The sequence below is a fragment of the Carcharhinus amblyrhynchos genome, chromosome 16, assembly GCF_965287045.1.
Source record: "Carcharhinus amblyrhynchos chromosome 16, sCarAmb.v2.hapA, whole genome shotgun sequence".
Classification (NCBI taxonomy): Eukaryota; Metazoa; Chordata; class Chondrichthyes; order Carcharhiniformes; family Carcharhinidae; genus Carcharhinus; species Carcharhinus amblyrhynchos.
Window position 1 is genome coordinate 14615931 of NC_137339.1, and position 20962 is coordinate 14636892.

The 20962-nt window shown below is 40.0% G+C and overlaps 2 protein-coding genes across 6 annotated transcripts in view; one reads left to right on the top strand and one right to left on the bottom strand.

Annotated features, from left to right (window-relative positions):
• Positions 1 to 955: 955 nt before the first annotated feature.
• adrm1 (ADRM1 26S proteasome ubiquitin receptor) lies at positions 956 to 20105 on the top strand. Of its 3 annotated transcripts, none has more exons than XM_080204752.1 (9): positions 956 to 1266; positions 4316 to 4432; positions 6319 to 6445; positions 8137 to 8223; positions 9657 to 9738; positions 13030 to 13355; positions 14796 to 14956; positions 15883 to 15985; positions 20019 to 20105. In XM_080204752.1, the coding sequence occupies exons 1-9, from the start codon at positions 1054 to 1056 to the stop codon at positions 20036 to 20038; spliced, it is 1236 nt and encodes a 411-aa protein (XP_080060878.1). In that variant the 5' UTR covers positions 956 to 1053; the 3' UTR covers positions 20039 to 20105. The 3 variants fall into 3 exon arrangements, with proteins under 3 accessions (XP_080060878.1, XP_080060877.1, XP_080060876.1); XM_080204751.1 differs by lacking the exon at positions 20019 to 20105 and adding an exon at positions 17635 to 18637 and having other exon boundaries at positions 14799 to 14956; XM_080204750.1 differs by lacking the exon at positions 20019 to 20105 and adding an exon at positions 17635 to 18637 and having other exon boundaries at positions 957 to 1266.
• Positions 20010 to 20962, bottom strand: part of lama5 (laminin, alpha 5) — a 283499-nt gene continuing 282546 nt past the window's right edge. For all 3 annotated transcript variants that reach the window (XM_080204748.1, XM_080204749.1, XM_080204747.1), the window contains exon 80: positions 20010 to 20158. In XM_080204748.1, the coding sequence (XP_080060874.1) occupies positions 20010 to 20158 (149 nt within the window). The remainder of the gene's footprint in view (positions 20159 to 20962) is intronic.

Sequence of the window (20962 nt, forward strand, 5' to 3'; positions counted from 1 at the left end):
TTTTGATTTGGCAAATAACACTTCACACTATATTCTGCATCCTCTCCTTTCCTATTCCCCTATGTACAGCAAAGAAACAGTACTTCCTGTTGTATACCAAATCAGATCAGATCAAATCAAAACACGTTTTGTGACCACGTGCAAGGAACAGCCTGCTTGTAACAAATGTCTGGCTTTAAAAAAGCTATTTATTAAAGTCAGGAGTAGACTTATATTAACACTGCAATGAAATTACTATGAAAATCCCCTAGTCGCCACACTCTGACCCCTGTTGGGACACTGAGGGAGAATTTAGCACGACCAATGCAACTAACCAGCACGTCTTTCAGACTGCGGGAGAAAACCGGGGCACTATGCAGACACAGGGAGAATGTGCAAACTCCGCACAGTCACACAAATCTGGAATTGAACCAGGGTCCGGGGTGCTGCGAAGCACAGTACCAACCACTGTGACAGTATCACTGAGGAAAACGCATCAAATAATTTCAAGTCATATGCTAAGCAATGGAAAAACAGCATTTATTTCAGCTGGGGGGGGGGGTGGTGCTGGTTCTCATGTAGAGAAGTGCAATAAACAATGCAAGAAGAGCACAAGAATATTTATTTCAGCTGGAGAGGGGGGGTGCTTGTAGACATACAGAGAGGTGCAATAAATAATTGAAGAAGAGTATTTATTTCAGCACTTTGTTGACATGAAGAGAGGTGCAATAAACAATGGAAGAAGAGCGCAAGTGTATCTCTTTCAGCACTTTGTTGACATGTCGAGAGGTGTAGTACCACATTGCAGCCAGGGGAGGCGGTAGACCGCAATGACACAGCACTTCCTCTCAGCCTGCCGCTCAACCAAACCTGACAAAGGAAGTGTTGTGGCGTGATGATTGACAGCCACCTCAGCCATTCAGAAAGCGGAGTGCGCCTGACGTGTGACGTATGGGGGTGGGGGAATGAGACATCAGGTTAGGTTGCGAGGACAAACGGCGGTGGCAGTTGGACGGCGACGAGGGGGGCCTGGATCTCGACCTTTCAGAGAAAGCAGCTGGTTAATCGAGCGTCATGTCGGCCTCGGGAGCGCTGTTCCCCAGCCTGGTGGCCGGTAGCCGAGGCTCCTCCAGTAAATACCTGGTGGAGTTCCGGGCCGGCAAGATGTCCCTGAAAGGCTCGACGGTGACTCCGGACAAGCGCAAGGGGCAGGTCTACATCCAGCAGACTGACGACTCCCTCATTCACTTCTGCTGGAAGGACCGCACCGCCGGCACTGTGGAGGATGTAAGGAGCTGGCCTGCTCCCCGGCCTGGGGAAACTGGCCTTACAGGGGGAGGGTTTGATATTATTGCGGTGGGAGGGGGATTGCCTATTTGGATTTTGATTTGATTTATGATTGTCGGTTTTTAAAATTATATTTTATTATTGTTTGATTTATTATTGCCACTTTTAAAAATATATACGATTTATTATGGACGCACTTTAAAAAAAGTTGTTAGTGTCATAAGTAGGCTTGCATTAACATTGCAATGAAGTTATTGGGAAAATTCCTCCAGTTGCCACATTCCAGTGCCTGTTCAGGTATGCTGAGGGAGAATTTAGCATAGGCAATCCACCTAATTGACATGTCTTTTGGACTGTGGGAGGAAACTGGAGCATGTGGATGAAGCCCATGCAGACATGGGGAGAACGTGCAAACTCCATACAGACAGTGACCCAAGCCAAAAACCGAACCGGGGTCCCTGGTTCTGTGAGGCACCAGTGCTAATCACTGTGCTGCCCCAGGTGTTGGGATGCAGTGAAAAGTATTGTTCTTTGTGCAGTATACAGACAAAGTATACAGTTCATAGAGTACATAGGGGAGAAGGAAAGGAGAGGTGAGACATGAGATGGTGGGGGGGGAATTTAAAGAGTCAACTGTGTTGCTGAGTCATATGTAGGCCAGACCCAGGTAAGGGTGGCAGATTTCCTTCCCTCAAGGACATGAGTGAACCAGATGGAGTATTACCATAACTGGCAATGGTCTTCATTGGAGTTTTAATTCCAGATTTTTATTAAATTCAAATCTCACCATATCACTATTGCTGGGATTCAAACTTGGGTCCCCGGAGCATTATGCTGGGTTACTAATGCAAGGACAATACCACTACCTCCCTATAAATTACGGAGTTATGGGGTGTAGGTTTGGGTGTGGGGCAAACGATAGGCTTTGTATAGGCTGACCATGTTTTATACAGTTTTTTTTTAAATAAGGGGAAATGGTAGTCTGTTGGTAATGTCACCAGGCTAATCAACCAGAGGCCCAGGTTAATGCTGTGGGACAGATAGGTTTGAATCCTACTATGGCAGCCAGTGGAATTTAAATTTGGTTCAACAATCTGTAATGGTGGCCACAAAACTATCATTGTTGTGAAAAACACATGTGGTTGCACTTTCGACATTGTGTCAATGTAAAACCTGTGAGGTGGCCAGTTTGCTCTTGGGAAGAAAATATGCCATCCTTATCTGGTCTGGCCTACATGTGAGTCCAGACCCACAATAATATGGCTTGGCTCTTAACCGCCTTCTGAAATGGCCAAGCAATCCACCCACTTCAAGTGCAGGGAAGGACGGGATAAAAATACTGGGCTTGCCAATGATGCCCAAGAACGAAGGAAAAGAAATAGACTATGGAATGGACTGTTGGGAATTGACTGACTGGAATATATGCAATATATATGTTATGTTGGCAGGAGGTGACTGAAAGAAGTGCCGTTGCCCGGTGGCAATGACAAAACACGAGGTTGGCAACCACGTAAATTTCAAAGATTATTTGTTTCGAGGTCAAGTTTGTCTTCCTTTCTAAACAGTCCTGCAATTGGGCAACAAGCTGCCAGTGGAAATATTATTGGAATTATTGGAATCTACAAGGCCCATTTTTAGATTATTCCCATTTAACAGTTTCCATCATTAGCACTCTCAATTCTGCAGGTCATGCCTGGTTTTAGCTGGCTCTATCCATGTGAATGTTTGTAGAATTGTAACCTGTGGTGTTGATGCATATAAAAGGAGAAGTAGAGCGTAGAGGCTGAAGGGGATGATGGTTGTATAAGCATAGTTGAAAGAGGGGTTATAGGGTGGGCATGGGGATTTTATGGGATGGGAACGGAGGTGTTAAGGGGAATGAGCATTGTGTGGAATGCAGGTGGGACTGCAGAAGTTTGAGATTGGTCACAAACCCACCTGATACAAAGTTCCCTCTAAGCTATGCAGCCGTGCAGCAGTATGAAAGTGCCTGTGTACAGTTCGATCTCCTTAAATTGCCTCACGTGGAACATTAAAAGTGCATGTACTCTACCAGATAAATTAATGGGTGCATTGGTTGTAACAATTAAAAATGGGAAAATTGCATTGCTTTGTAGTTATTGTCCCTTTTTTTGCTACTAGGGGAAGGTTGCCTAATTGCCATGTACACAAAAAAATAATCTTGGTACAGGGTGTCCACTCCAAGTATTAATGTTGATACTTGTTCTGTAGCTGATAAATTCACTGAAAAACTTAGTTGACCAGTGGGTTGGAGTTTAAATACACAATGTAATGCAGACATGAAAGCCAGAAAATCTTGGGATCTGGGTTGAATTAGATGCTTGAAATTCTTAGCATGTCAGGTAGTGTCTGTGGGGGAAGAGAGTGTGTTTCATGTCAATGATATTGTGTTGAAAGAGCTGAAACACTGACTGCTTCCTGAGCAGCTGTGTATTTCTAGCACTTTCTGCTTTGTTTTAGATTCCCAACATCTGCTTTTTGAACTGTTATTAGCATAATTAAGTGAGTTACTACAATAGCTTGAGCATTCCGAGTTAAAGGGAAAAACCATCTCGAATATCCACTTTGGATTGACATTCGGATCTCGATGAACCTCACGCTCCCACCTGTTGTATAGTTTACATGCCTGAAATTAGGGTGATGAAGAAATTATAACTTTTCATTTTGAATTGTCTGGACTGATCATTTCATAAATCCCTTCTTGTGCCGCTTCAAAGCCTTCTTGACGATCCATTCTAATACTCCTTGTCTTAAAGTCCTTTTTTGTGGTAGGTGGGCTGGTGTGGTAGGTAGAGGCATTATATGAATGTAAGTTGTTTGTAAATATAAGGTTAAAAGATTTTGCAGACTTGATTAAAGTCTGAGGTGCTCTAGTTATTCTGAGATTAAAGTGGTTCTAAATTTACTGGAATGAATCTCGTAACAAAAAAAATCCTTAGAAAAAGCAAAGACATGGTCTAGGATGTAAAAATAAAGGAACTGAAGATTTTGTTTTGCTTGATGATGGACTTGGTGTGCTGTTCTACAGGACCTGATCATTTTTCCTGATGATTGTGAGTTTAAACGAGTGGCCCAATGTACTACTGGAAGAGTGTTTGTGCTGAAATTCAAGGCAGGATCAAAACGTCTTTTCTTTTGGATGCAGGTAAAAGTTAAAAATTTCACTTCACTGTGCTATTCTTGTAAATGCTTATTATGAATGTAATTATGCAGCTACAACTGTAAATGAAGAAAGAAGGCTAGTCATTTCATGTTGATTCTCCTCACCTCAGCTATTTTATTTCTCCTAAGTACGTGGTTGGAGGTTTTAAAGCCAATGTATAGAACAGTAGTTGGCCTGGGTGTCACATGCGGCCCATCAGGGTTCTGAGTGTGACCCACAAGACAATTTGTTGACTCTGCTGATTTTCATCTGTAGTTTTTTGTCATACCAGTGTGACTGAAGTGCTACCCACATAAAGCAAGGGCAAGTGAATTGAGGTGTGTGCCAATTGCCCACAACATTGACTGTGAGAGCTGAGCGGCCCTTTGCATTCAAAGCTAAATATTTATTTTGTTTTTAACCATTTGAAATTGATAGTCCTATTAATATATGAATGATTAAGCATATTCTTTTGCTCATTACAAAATATGTGGCATATATTCAGTGTATTTAATCTTATTCATGGGGCCATGGTTAGTGGGCAAGCCTGATGTCAAGTCTTGCAGCCCGCTAAAATGAAGAAAGGCCATTCATGTGGCCCATTCACTAGCCTAGGTTGCCCATCACTGGTTTGAAACATGTCTAAGCAGCATGTGGCCTGATTGTTTAGACTACTGGATTGTATAAATCAGTTTACTAATCCCAGTTTTCAGTGGCCCTAGAAGTATGGCCAAGTTAAATAAATTCTGTCTTGGTATCTAAACATCACAATCACCCCTGCATGGAAGATCAACTGGGTAGTTTGAAATTGCTTCTGTTTTAGTTTACCCAAACCATTGTACAAAGTGAAAAGGGTCTGTCCACAGGTAGTATTTTGTCAAGAAACAAACATGCACTTGACTATTCTTCACCTTGTATAAATGTTTAAATCTATCCTAGAGCAGTGGGATCAAAATTTTCTCTGCTTATTGTAAGGGTCTTCAGTTTTAGCCTAATTCTTGGCACATGCATGTTTGTTGTCCATAAATTGTCTATTATTCAGAAATGCTACAGGTATAAGAAATGTGCAACTCCTTTGTTATTGGAGGAAGCCATGTTGTGGGGAGCATGGTTAGAGTAGTCCTTTTATCTTGGAGGTGTCTGTTCCATTTGTCTTAAGTCATGTAGGTACACAAAGCTTCAGGCTACTTGTGAAGTTTAAATCCATGTACAATTGATACACAAAAACAAAATATTGCTGGAAATCTGAAATAAGAATGGGAAGTATTCCATGACAGATAATATTCCAACTTTTCCCATTTTTAATTTGATCAATATGCATATTCTTTTGCACTGCTAATCTGATGTAGGATTTATCCACCAACAAATGAATGATGCTTAATAACAGTCTTTTCTAAGTCTTTGCATTCAAAATTCAAATAGAGCAAATTTGAATGAAATTAGGATTGAGGAGTCAGGTGTTGCGGGATTAGATTACAGGTTTGGACTGCATGTGGCCTGTTAATTGCAATTTGATTCCTGCTAGTCCTGTATAAGGTCAGTGCTGACATTGGTACCAAAATGTTAATGATTCAATCTTTCCCCTTTAATAATAGAATTAAAACATTTGATAAGACATTGATTGTATTTGAACAAACCAAGATGTTATTTGAAGTGCGTCATTAACATTAGAAAAGTAAATGATTTGGTAATTTTAATGTGTAGTTTTAAGACTAAAATACCATCAATTGAAATTTTGAAGTAGTGCATTCCCATACATTAGCATTTTTTGATGGAAAATATTAATTGAAATTCATTTTTTTGTAAATCTTTATCTTTTTCTCTTGCAGATCTCTTAAGATTATTTTAGACTCATTTGTGATCATTAACTGCTGTGTTTAAACCTTCAGGAGCCCAAATCTGATAAAGATGAAGAGTACTGCCGTAAAGTGAATGAATATCTGAACAACCCACCAATGCCTGGTGCTTTGGGTGGTAGTGGCAGCAGTGGGGGTCATGAGCTAGCCGCACTTGGAGGTATCCTGTTAGTTCATTAGAATTTGAATGCAGTGTAACCATCATACATTAATGCAGTGTTATAAAGAGAACTTCTAACAGGCATATTTTTTATTCTTGATGACTGCTGTGTGGAAGAAATTGTTTTCCTTTCTTGCCAGTTTTTTTCCCCATTTGGCATCTCGTTTGAAGGATGTGACTTCTCCGTGAGATTTGTTCTATACGTTACCTTCAGTATCAGGGAGAAGTTGTGCCTTGGCAGTAAACATTAGCAACTTATTTCACAGTTCAGTTGAGTAGGCTTTCCTGCTGATCCACTTGCATCTTTGGCTAGCATATGCCTAGCATGAGTTGCGTACTGCAGTCAGGTTAGGGAACCTAACTAAATTTTCCCTTCTCTTACCCATGGGCGCTGACTTCGGCGAAGTTTATTATCTATTCCAACGCTGTTGCTGAGATCACCACAGAACTTCTTGGCTATCTGCCTCAACTAGTTGCTTCTTAGTCTTGAGTCAGTAAGGAACCCAAAATGATTGTTTTCTTACATTTTTCAAAACATGATATTTCTTTTCATGCCACTAGTTATTTATTTCTGTGTAATGAGAATTGTGACTGTATATGAAAAGCAATATTCAGAAAAGTTAGGAGTAATAGCTAGTTCCTGTAGTTTACTGACAGCCGTATGCATTTCTTTTTTTTCTGTTTTATTGATTTTATTAATTAAAAGAGCAGTTGTGCTATTTGTATCAGGTTTTAAATTGAGTTGATGTAGCTTTCATATTTAATTTTTTTTTGGCTGGGTTCTCCAAACTTTGGGACTGCTAAAAGATCTCATGAACTTTTGGGCAACGTTTAAAATGTGTAGAAAATTGCAAGTTTGCTTGTGCTTGCACAGAAACATGTAGTTTGTTTTCTCTAATCATTAATCTGTTTCTGTGGTTTAATTTTTTTAGTCCGTTTTTCTCTCTGTGCCACCTTGTCAATTTCATTCTCCACACTTTTTTTCATTTCCACACACAAACAATTAATTCAGCATTAGTTTGTGATAGAGCATTCTACATTTGTCACATCTTTCAGGCTAATTTGTCTTCCAACCCCTACCTTAATTGTTTGGGGTCATTTAAAATTGTGAACCACCTTGTTGTATTCTTACAGACCAGTGGAAATAATCTGTCATTATTTACTTCATAAACTTTGGTCTCTCTAAAGGTCCCTGGTAACATTTTCAGTTCTGCTGAAGAAAGTCCTAACCCCCTCAAAACTGTGAAGGGATTTGTCAAGTTTGAAATCTGAGTTTAGGCTTTATTCTTAACTAAGGCCTTGATCAATATTACCTCTGCTTTTGAGTAATGTCCTTCTAAACCCAAAACTCAGTAATCAGTTTGATTTTTTTCATGGCTACTTAGTTGCCCTGCCACCTTTTGATTAACAATGTATTAACACATTAGGACTCTTCTGCTTCTGTGCTTCATTTAAAAAAAAAATTCCAAATGTATCACTTTACATTTTCACATATTTGAACTGTTTGTCATCCATCTGCCCAACCTTCTAGCCTAGCTCTGTCTTCTATAATCTCTCTCATTCTTCATAACAATTTAGTATCATCAGCAAATTTTGATATTTTCTAGATCATAATATGTAGATCATATGTACAGTAAATAAGAGGAGCCGAACACAGACTCCTCTGATTGTCATTCATCTCTTTATTCCAGGAGAAAGTGGATTGCAAAGTCTTTTGGGTAACATGAGTCATAACCAGCTTATGCAGCTGATGGGAGCAACCGGTTTAGGTGGACTTGGTAAATATTAACCACATTTTACAAATAAATTAATTTGTAACAAATAGCTACCTATAAAAAATTTCTTCTATCCTTTCTGGATGGAAAAAAATGTATTTTCAAAGGGGCTGGTCGAATTCCACGCATAACTGGAGAAAGCACAGGGAGTGGATTTTGGAGCCTGAGCTCTGCACAGGGAAAACAAGAAAAAGGGCATGGAACTTAAAAGCAGAAAACATCTTAAGGGCGCAAATCTATTTTTCAGATTTTTTTTTCTTAATTTGTTTAGCCATCTGATTGCTAGGTTTTATTTCTAACTTTGCACAAGCAGCTTTTGCCCCACAATCAATTTGAGATCTCCAGGTAATTTTGCCTTGATAAGTATTTATAAATAAGCGCAGAAAAAAAATGAAATATGCTGTTAAGAGCTTTGGTATGCCAATATTTTCAGGAACACAGTATTTTAAAAATTTGCGTATGCGCATATGTTTAGACCCCGTCCTCCATGTATGCAATATAAGGGAGTGGTGCTATTCTGTTATAATTTTTTAATTTTACACATTGTCCAGTAAAAATATTGTTTTTCCTGGTACAATATAACGTTCAGTGATGTCTATGGATGTAATGTAGCATGTGGCAATGAGAACCATTGTGGATGGCCTTCTTGATTGCAAGAGAGGCCCCCTGTCAATCTCGCAGTGGCAAGCGGTCCTCCCTGCTTAATTTACAGGATGTAAGGGGTTGACATAGGATTCATGGCTTTCGGTAGCAGCATGTCCTGCCTCAGGAGTTTAATGGGACCCTTGTGTCTCTCCTATATCATCTGCAAGGAGGGGACGTGGAAAGCCATTCCCTGCTCTTGTCCAATACAAGCACGCACCCCCTCCCCTCCACACCTGACTCATCTTGTCCTTATTCACCTTTGGTCTGGAGCCCCATAAGATTCCTGGGTCTCTGGTGGTACAGCTACCAGCTGCCACCATTCTTTGCTAGCATCAATGAGTAGCTGCTAGCCTCTGGCTGGCAGCTCAGTTGGTGGAACCTGAATCAAGGGAGGCCCGACTGTGGGGCCATTTACGTCAGGCCTCCCCACAACTGAGTGAGGGATACCTGGCTGATCCCCAGACCACTGGGCAAGGCCACAAAATCCAGTGTACAGTTATCAGAGAATAGTCTTGCTTTTGCTTTATTTATGAAAAGAATTACACCCTTGCTCCCAAATTAAGTTCTTCTGAGTTGGGTACATTGCAAATTATTGATCTTTAACTGACATTCGATCAAATGTTGTTTTATTTGGTAAGTTATGAAAGTTGTGTGCGCCGAGGAAACTTGGGGGGAATTTCACACAATTTCCTTTGTATGTTTTGCATTTTGGCATGAATAGTGCCCCTTTAATGAATCCAAATGCTAATAGCTATAGTGCTACAAGCTCTTCATGTATTTTTTCTTTCCAGGAAGTCTGGGTGCTCTCGCAGGGCCAGCTGGACTTGCTGGCTTACTTGGCAGTGGAGGCCCTACCGCCACTAGTTCTTCAGGGTAAGAAGGAATTTGTTGAAATGTAGTGCTGAGAATACAGATATCGTGTATATCATTAGTATCTGTCATTGCATGTCTCATGCTGCCTGCTGAGTTCCAGTCAGGCCACAATTAGAGTATTGTATCCAGTTCTAATCGTCATGCTTAGCAAGGATGTGAGAGCCCTTCAGAGGGTTCAGAAGAGATTGACCAGAATGGTTCCCTGGATTGAGGAATTTAGTCACAAGGTTAGGTTGAAAAAGCTGGTGTTATTCTCCTTTTGAGCAAAGGAGACTGAGGGAAGATTTGATGGAAGTGTACAGGATAAATCATAACAGGTTTGGATCAGGTAAATGGGTAAAGCTGATCGGGGACACAGGTTTATGGTTTTGGGCAAGCAATGCAGAGGGAATTTGAGGAAGAACTTCTTGGAGCAAGTGGTAACAACCAGTAATTTGCTGTCCATGGAGGTGGTGGAAGCAGAAGCAATCAGTGATCTCAGGGCTGTTGTCGGAAGTGAACCTGCAGGACTCTGACTGGGGTAGTGAGACTGACTAGATTGCTATGCAGAGAGCCTGCATGAATATGATAGACCAAATAGTCTTTACTGCAAATTACATGCTCATTGCTGAATTTATTTTCATTCACAGTATTCTGTAATAGATGTATTTAAGTAACAGTTTTTGACAAAATTCTGAATTGTATTGCTGCTGTTTTCATGAAGAGCAGATAATGAAGAGCCTTTCCCTAGTTTACAAATTAATGTACTTGTGTGTTGTGACGTAATAAATCATGGTGGCACAGTGATTAGCGTTGCTTGCTCACAACATCAGGGACCTGGGTTCAGTGACTGGCTTGGGTCACTGCGGAGTCTGGAAAGTATGAAAATAGATAACTCCCCTGGGCCAGATGGGATTTATCCTAGGATTCTCTGGGAGGCTAGGGAGGAGATTGTAGAGCCTTGGGTTTTGATCTTTAGGTCGTTATTGTCTAGGGAATAGTGCCAGAAGACTGGAGGATAGCAAATGTCCCCTTGCTCAAGAAGGGGAGTAGAGCTGACCCTGGTAATTATAGACCAATGAGCCTTACTTCAGTAATGGGCAAAGTTTTGGAAAGGATTATAAGAGATAGGAATAATTTGATTAGGGATGTGAAGGGTAGGTCGTGCCTCACAAACCTTGAGTTCTTTTGAGAAGGTGACCAGAGATGGATGAGGGTAAAGCAGTTGATGTGGTGTATATGGATTTCAGTAAAGCGTTTGATAAGGTTCCCCGCGGTAATCTATTGCAGAAGATACAGAGGCATGGGATTGAGGGTGATTTAGTGGTTTGGATGAGAAATTGGCCAGCTGCAAGAAGACTGTGGTGGTTGATGGGAAATGTTCATCCTGGAGTTCAGTTACTAGTGGTGTACCGCAAGGATCTGTTTTGGGGCCACTGCCATTTGTTATTTTTATAAATGACCTGGACAAGGTTGTAAAAAGATGAGTTAGTGAATTTATGGATGACACTAAAGTCGGCGGAGTTGTGGACAGTGCGGAAGGATGTTGCAGGTTACAGAGGGACATAGATAAGCTGCAGAGTTGGGCTGAGAGGTGGCAAATGGAGTTTAATGCGGAGAAGTGTGAAGTGATTCACTTTGGAAGGAGTAACAGGAATAGAGTACTGGGGTAATGGTAACATACTTGGTAGTGTGGATGAGCAGAGATCTCAGTGTCCGTGTGCATAGAGTCCTGAAAGTTGGCCCCCAGGTTGATAGGATTGTTAAGAAGGCGTATGGTGTGTTAGCTTATGTTGGTAGAGGGATTGAGTTTTGGAGCCATGAGGTCATGAGTACAAAACTTGCACTTGGCGTATTGCATACAGCTCTGGTTGCTGCATTATAGGAAGGATATGGAAGCATTGGAAAGGGTGCAGAGCAGATTTACCAGGATGCTGCCTGGTATGATGCGAAGGTCTTATGAGGAAAGGCTGAAAGACTTGAGGCTGTTTTCGTTAGAGAGAAGAAGGTTAAGAGGTGACTTAATAGAAGCATACAAGATGATCAGAGGATTGGGTAGGGTGGACAGAGAGCCTTTTTCCTCAGATGGAGATGGTTAGCACAAGGGGACATAGCTTTAAATTGAGGGGCGATAGATATAGTACGGATGTCAGAGGTAGGCTCTTTACTCAGACTAGTAAGGGCATGGAATGCCCTGTCTGCAACAGTAGTGGCCTTGCCAACATTAAGGGCATTTAAATGGTCATTGCATAAACATATGGATGATATTGGAATAGCATAGGTTAGATGGGCTTTAGATTGGTTTCACAGGTCGGCGCAACATTGAGGGCTGAAGGACCTGTACTGCGCTGTAATGTTCTATAAGTCTGCATGTTCTCCTCGTGTCTGCATGTGTTTCCTCCCACAGTCCGAAAGACATGCTGGTAGATGCATTGGCCATGCTAAATTCTCCTTCCGTGTACCGAACAGGAGTGGGTCCTTTAAGAGTAACTTAGACAGGCACATGACTGAGTTGGAGATGGGTGGATATAGGAGAACCTTTAATTAAGGGTCATTAGCTTTGGGGTGTCCCTAAAAATGTAAATAGATATAGTATGGTAATGTTTTTCTCTATTCATTCACAGGTTTTAAGTTGGCCCATCTCGTGTCCAACGAGGGGCATACATGCGATGGGTCGTACTGGGGCTGCTCTTGGTTGTTCGAGATTGGCCTAGTGCTTCATGTCGTTAGTGTGTGCCTAAACTGGACAAGATACTGGGCAAGACGACAGCTCAGTGACTATCGCTGATTGCTGTGCAGACACATGGATTTGGGCTGGTGTCTGTGGGAGTTTGCGCATTCTCCCCGTGCTTGTGTGGGTTTTCTCCGGGTGCTCCGGTTTCCTCCCACACCCCAAAGATGTGCTGTTAGGCTGATTGGCAGGAATAAATTGTCCCTAAATCAGTTTTCCCTCAATCTGGATGGCCATAAAACATTAGATAGGGGTCATGGGTAGAGAGATGGTGTTGAGATGGCAGCGTGGGCTCGTTGGGCCGAAGGGCCTGTTTCCCAGGCTGATTTTGTTCTTTGACTAGGGAATTTTCATAGTAACTTTGTTGCAGTGTTAACGTAAGCCTATTTGTAACACTAATAAATAAACTGTAAAACTCATTTGGACAGTGTTGCAATGAAAAGGAAGTTGGTTGAAACTAGATCAGATCACTGTCTTTGTTCTTTTATCCCCCCCTTTCCCTTTCCTCCAGAGTGTTGCTGTTCAATTTGGCAAAGTAAGTCACTGGTCTTTTTCCTAATGCTACTTTTATTTGTGTTTAGTTCCCGAAGCCAGTCTGCAACTGTCACTCCATCCTCCACAACCTCGGCAGTCCGCATGACTTCAGTGCCTTCTGTTGCTGCAGCAACAACACCGGTACCAGCCCCCACTGTAGCATCCACACCAGTGTCAGCAGCAGCAGCGGCATCAGCAGGTCTAACGACACCAGCGGCATCAAGCACAGGTTCAACGTCTGCATCTGGATCCCCACCTGTTACAGCGTCTGGATCTGCAACAAGCCCAACTCAGCCCATTCAGCTGCGTGACTTGCAGAGTATCTTGGCTAGCATGACTGTTCCTGCTGCAGCAGAAGGGACTGGACAACAGGGTAGGGAGCTAGTTCTGGAGATACTTAAAACGTGACAAAACAACAGCAAATAGGATTTCAATCATGTATTTGTAATTGGCTTGCAGTTTGACTACCTTTAATTAGTTTAATATGGTGGTGGTAAGTATTTTTTCAGGCAACTCAGCCATTATTGTGGGACCAAAGAGAAGGAGCCTTCCAATCCATCGCGACTGATTTTTTTTTTTGATGGAATTATCCAATTAGTCCTACTCTCCTACAATTTGTTTTTCTACTCGAGTATTTATCAAATTCCTTTTTGAAAGTTATTCCTGAATGTGCTTCTACAACCCTAACAGGCAATTCCAGATCACAATGACTCTTTTTCTTAAAACACAAAAATGCACGTTTTCTTTCTAGCCTTAAATCATTCTAATCTGATCACTGATTTTTCTGCCATCAGAAACAATTTCACCTCTTATCGAAACTGTTCACGGCTTTGAATGCTGCTCAAATCTCCCTAACTTCTGTTCAAAAGCAAACCATAGCTTCTCTAAATAACTCAAGTAGTCCTTTATCCATAATACAACTCTATAAATCTCTTCCGCACGTTTCTGGGACACTCAATATTCTTCCCAACTATGGTACCCAGATTTTTGAACACCATACTCCAGCTAAAACGTAAGCAGTGTTTTCAGAAGGTTTTGTACAGCTTCCTTCCCTCCTCTGTGCTCTTACTAAAAACACAAGATCCCAAATGTATTTTTTTAAACTAACATTTAACAGGATCTTTTTGTGACCACCGTTGTTCTTCTACATGCTACCTCAAAACAGATTTGAGTGCACAGCAGTTTTCAGAGTTGAGGATGGAGAGATGATAGTCCTTAACTGCCTCTCAAAAAGTCTGTGTACTGGTAACGTAGTTAGACTTTGACGTGATAGCTATGGAAATGTTTAAGTCCTTTCAAAAAGGCATTAGATAGTGATATGACCTGCATCACTGGACTTAGCTAGCTTGATTTCAGAAGGGGAGGAATTTCCCATGCATTTTCTTCTCCTTTGTGTCTGTCTGACTCTGGCTTTGTAGCTTTTAGCATTACCAGAGGGTAAGTTACAGAAGATCATGCCATCAATGTGTTGTTACTTGAAAGCAGGAGAGCTGAGAAAAGACAAACATACATGACACTGGCAAGAATTCTACTCCTTTTACTGTGCGGATCTTGAGGTAGTGATACTAAAATGATGGTCTGCTGCCATCAAGTTTATGACCATCGTGGGAGAGTTACATATTTACACTTCAACTCAGCCCCACCATTTTCCAAAGTAATTCTGTGACACTTTTATCGTTTTCATCCTTCTACTCAGATATTTGCACAATATTGAATTGCAGAAGGCATTCTTGGTTCTGGATGGGGAATGTGATAAACTTAGATTTTTATACTATGCATGCAGGAGTAATAACAGTTTTAATTTATTTTCTAGCAGTGGATTTATCGACTGTGTTGACTCCGGAGATCATGGCTCCAATTCTAGCGAATTCAGAGGTTCAAGAACGATTATTACCGTACCTTCCAACAGGAGAGTCATTGCCTCAGCCTGCAGAAGAAATTCAGAATACATTAACATCTCCACAGTTTCAGCAGGTGTGTTATTTTCTTTGACATGTTTGAGCCTATTCAAATTTTAATTTTTCAGTCCTGAATAAAATAGATTTGAATGCAAATGTTTTACTGCTTTCAGTTCAAATTGTACTAGATATGTAGTAATTCAGTGAGACATGTATCATGACTGAATTGATTTTTAAATACCTGCTCTTTTTTATATAAGATTTTTTTCTCTCTCTCTGCATGTGAGGTAAATGTAGTGGAAAAGTTCCCTAGCTCAGATAAGCCAAGGATAAAGTAATGTGCACATGTTGCTTTCACAGGTGATGTGATAGTACTTCACACTTCAAGTAATGTTGGGTCCATTCTTTTTACTGGAGTTGATTTTAGTACACATTTTAGAGGCAATTTGTATACCTATAGGAACTAGTCTGATTCCTTAATTGGGAAAGAGTGCATTGATAGGCTTTAATCTCTAGTGGTCAGGTTTTAATAGTTCACTGGAAGACAATCGGTTTCCCTGAAACTTGACATTTAATTGCTGCAGTATGTACATCTAATGTAAACTAACATTGAAGATGCAGCACATTTTAGCAGATCTACAATATTGACTGCAAGAAGTTGTAATGGATATGTAACTGAGCACAGTTTAAAATTTTTATCATTTGCATTTTAAAGTCTTAACAAAAATGTGTTGATGCAGGCTACAGCAAAAGAACAAAGCTGAGTTAATGAAGTGGAATTGTAATTTTCATATTTAATAAAGTAAAAGCGTATGGATTAGACAAATTAAATAAACCAAAGTACCTTGTTTTAATTTTTGTGTGCTGCTGATATTTGTATGACAGGAAGTCACTTCATGTCTTTGGCGGTTTTGAGTAAATTATGCAGATGCTCATATTTTCTGTGAAGATATTAAAATCAACCATAACACTTTGCAACTTTTCCTTTAATTTTTTATGTAGGCCATGAGCATGTTCAGTGCAGCACTGGCTTCAGGACAGTTGGGACCATTGATGAGCCAGTTTGGTTTGCCGGCAGAGGCTGTGGAAGCGGCTGGAAAAGGGGGTAAGTGTCTTTTCATATTCCATGACTAGGTCAAACCTGAGTCTTGGACGAACATCTCATGATAGAGGGAATAGTAGCTGCTTAATTATGATGTGTATTTGCTGGCCCCAAGAAGACCTTCCAGTGTTTGGAAAACCCAGCAAAAAGAACATCTCTTGGGTTTGATTTGATGTTACTGTGAGGCCTATACATGGCAGTTAGAGCTGAATTTAATGATCGCAGCAGGAGGTATTGTCCACTAGCTGCAAAAATGGTGGCAACTCCACCCAGACTGTTTCCAGGAGGCCAGAAGGGATTTTAGGCCCAATTTGGCATTTACCTTACTGGGGCCGGAATTCTCCAATGTTATATTGCTGCCTCTGAGAATGGAGAATTTGGCAATCAGCTGGAGAATCCCAGTCGCAGGCATGGTTGGAGAATTCTAGTCTGGGTCTCTAGGCTCCTGTGAGGGAAATTTCTGCCTGGTAGTGGGTATTCAGTACTGGCAGTGCCACTGAAGCAGTACTACAGTGTAGCCTGCACCATGGAGTATTGATGTGGAGATGTTGGTGTTGGACTGGGGTAAACACAGTAAGAAGTCTCACAACACCAGGTTAAAGTCCAACAAGTTTATTTGATAGGAAACCCACAAGCTTTCGGAATGCTGTTTCTCTGTCAGGTGACAAAGGAACAGTGTTCCGAAAGCTCGTGGGTTTCCTAGCAAATAAACTTGTTGGACTTTAACCTGGGGTTGTGAGACTTCTTACCATGGAGCAATGACTGAGAAAGGCTGTTGTTGAGTCTTCCCACCTTAGCCTAAATTGGAGGGAGGCAGGAAGGCTTCCTAGGTTGGAAATGCCTTATTTGAGACCAGTTTAAGTTGAACCTGGTTGGTAAGATATTTTGTTGAGGTATCTATTTTCCACAATTGCAGCCTGGGTGAGATAAAGAGCAAGGGGAACATTTAGTAAAAGTGCCAATTATCTAAAGTTAATCCTGCTGCACTAATTTCACTTTGCTTTTTACAATGATTGTCTGATTCCAGTGGTTTTAGTACCTTAGCTACTGCTCTAAGCCAAACTTAAAATGAAAGGAAAGCAGGTTATGGTGGGTTTTTTTACGGTTGCATACAAATTAGAAACAGCAGTAGGCTACTCAAGCCTGCTGTGCCATTCAGTAAGATCGTGGCTGAGCTGATTGTAACTTCAGTCCCTATTCCTGCTGACCCCTGATAACCTTTCATCCCCATTGTTATTCAAGAAGCTATCTGCCTTAAAAAAATATATTCAAAGGTTCTACTTCCACTGCTTTTTGAGGAAGAGTTCCAGAACTTCACAACCCTCAGAAAAAAATTCACTTTTTCTGTTTTAAATGACTAATTTTTAAACAGTGACCCTTATTTCTGGAATCTCCAGCAAGAGGAAACATCCTCTCCACATTCATCCTGTTTCATGTAGTGAAGCTTGGGTAAGATTTAAACCTATTTGAATCTTCATTCCATTTGGATAAAACTCAGTCTAAAATAGTTTGACTTTTAAGGTGTTTGTGTTCCTCAACTTAATTTCTTTCAAAGCTAATAAAGCAAGTGAAAGGCAATATAATAATTAATGTCTTTCGCCTTTGAATTAATGTCTGTGCATTCCTGCCCACCCACCCCTGCCAAACTACAGATGTGGAAGGATTTGCCAAAGCAATGCAACACAATTCTGCAACCTCAAAGACAAAAGTCGATGATAAGGAGGGAGACAGTGACTCAAAAGACAAAAAAGATGAAGAGGAGGATATGAGTTTGGACTGAAACTATTCACTTACGTTTTTCTTGAAACCATTTGTTGAAATAATGTTAGCGCTCAGTTTAAAGATTAGTGATGTTGTGCATTTTCCTTCTATTAACCCTGGAAACTAAGCAATATTAAAGGTTCATTTTAGAGCAAGAGAATTTTGTGAAAATTTTATTTCAACCCTCAAAGCTTTGATCTAGTACATAATATGATCTGAACGGAATAATAATTGCTTTCCAACTTTTCTGTGCAGTCATATTTCTGATCTATTTTCTCTCTACTTCTGCATCTTCCTCAACTGTTCCTGTGATGTTGAGATGCTGGTGTTGGACTGGGGTGAGCACAATAAGAAGTCTCATAACATCAGGTCAAGTTCAACAGATTTATTTTTAATCATAAGCTTCTTCATCAGGTGATGTAGAAGCAGTACTCCGAAAGCTTGTGATTCCAAATAAAATTTTTGGACTTGAATTTGGTGTTGAGACTTCTTACTGTGTGCTCAACTGTTCCTGGCAAAGAACAACTCTGTATAAATGCTCGTAATCTGTGCTCACTCATGACTATATAAAATTGATAGCCCTCATCACAACCAGAGGAAGACAAATTCATCTTAATCAAGCTCCAGTACATTTTTATGTTTTCTTGTACCTTTTTAATAAGTAAACTTTCTCATCTTGTTACATCTGAGGGCTTATCATAATTTCCCATTACTGTGATGTGCTGTCAGTTTTGTCTGTTTAATATATGTTCTTTGAAATCTTTCATTCAATCTTACAACTCTTCCAAAGTACTTAATTGCAGGACAGAACATCACACATCCTGAAGTCATTAAAAAGGTTAAAAAATAGTTTTTCTATTAATATGAACCCTTTGAATAAAATCTACAGTATCATTTTATGGGCAACTTGATTTTATGTCATCACCTCAAGGATTAAAATGTTAGTGCTTATATTGCAGTAAATTTATGGACATTTGCTGTAATGCCGCAATGAACAGAAAAAATCAGCTTAGCAAAGTAGAACAGGTATGTTGCAGCAGTAATAATGTAATGTCAGTGCTTAAAACATTGGAATAACAACTTTAGGCATTCCAAATCTAGGCTTCTCTTGTGAAAGCATTTTTAAAAATTAATTTATTCATCTGACCTCTTAAATTATTTTGTTTCAACATGGTTAAGCTTTGGATGATCATGGAAATTTGAGCAAAACTTATTACACTGCAGTTAACTTATTCAAATATATCACCAATAGAGGTTTTCTACCTCTGTCTAGAGGGAACAGATATAAATATTGACAAATAGTCAAATCCATTGCAGACTCTGATGTACCATGAGTGCAATCTCTATGGAATCAGTGAGTATTGAAGTTTAATTATTTAAGTAAGGCTTACATTAACACTGCAATGAAGTTCCTGTGAAAGTCCCCGCGTTGCCAAAGTTCGGCACCTATTTGGGTCAATGCACTGAACGAGCACGTCTTTCAGACTGGGAGGAAACCAGAGCACCTGGAGGAAACCCACTTAGACACAGGAACAATATGCAGATTCTGCACAGATAGTGACCCAAGCCAGGAATCGAACGCAGGTCCCTAGTGCTGTGGAGCAGCAGTGCTAACCACTGGGCTACTGTCATCCCATTGATGGGATGAACCTGATTTGATTTCATAATTGATATGCATCTATTAACATCCTCATTGTGATTCACTAACAATGTGGAAAATATACTAGGTGTTACATCTAAACAAGTATTCAGACCTAACAATCTAATTGTACTTTTAAAGAACAAAAAAAACAGCAAAGTGTAACTTTACTGATGCATTAACTCATATCTTTATAGTTTGGCATTTGGTGCCTTGATCAAACTTTTATTATGCTATAGTTTTTATCTTCACATTTTAACTCAAATAATAGTATGTGGAGCTAACAGCTCCTAATTCAGAATGGATAAAAAACATACATTATAGGAATCAATATAGATAAGTTTTATTTTAACTCAAATTTTGTACCAGTGTTCTGCACAATCAGTGCTACAAATGATAGGATCTTAAAACAAAATAATGTAAAGCCAGTGTCACAGGATAAATTTTACCCATTTTAATATTTTCTTCCCAAAATACCAAATAAAAAGTCCATTAAAATAGCTTAAATTTATAAAAATCCACAGCAAGATTCTGAAATACAGTACAAATATTTAAGTGCATAAGTGGATTGGAAATCAACAGCCCTGGTAAAGTGTTCTTGATTTTCTTTTATTCTTTACATTCTATTTACAACAGTGGGCAACCGCTGGTACTGACATCACCATGTATGGATCTTGGTCGATTCAACTGTACAGCCTTTTGATTAATTAGAAGATTCTTTACACAGCCGACAAATGAGGAACGTATAGAAGACAACACTGGAATTTGCACAGTGTCTGAAATACAAGAGAAGGAAGCATTAAATATTTTGAACAAAAATGAAGATCAGAACTATAAAAATAACAAAAGCATTTCATAAACCAGGTGCTTTGCAATTGTTTATGGTTTATTTTGATGCAGTTTGCTACTGACCAGGAACTGCCAGTTGTAAAGAAATAACCTGTGACCAAATAATGAGGCTGTTTGGTTACAGAGTGTAATTAATTGATTCTGAACATGCTTAAGGCAGAAGTGACCCAATAAATAATAATATTGTCAAGCAACTGGCTGTATTGACCAAATTGATCATTTGACATGGAGCAGCCAAACAGATTGTTTACTTCACAAATTTCAGTTCTTGATGGGCTTTCTGTTGAGTTTTGAGACATTATATTTCCACCTTCCCCCCCCCCCCCCCCCCCCGCCTCCTCAAATGCCCTCATCAACACTGTGCAACCTACTCATCAACCTCCAACAGTGATGAGGGCTGTGTATTTTGCATTGTATCTGCAACATTTCAAATATCATCAGAGAAAATGAATTAATGCTGTAAAACAAATTGGATTTCATATTCCTGTTTTCATGAACGGTGTACCAGTTCTATAAATACTTTAGTGATCTAATATTATGTGACAATGGTGTGCATTTCTAACTACCAAATTATGCAAGACTCCCATCTGTTTAATAAAACAAAAACAACCCTTGTGGCCAAATTAAATCAAAGCTCCAGCTTTTCATTGTTGAGCCAACATGCTAATGTTTACTTTTGCATTATATAGGACACTTTGGCTCAGATTATCATGAAAGATTCAGTTTATCTC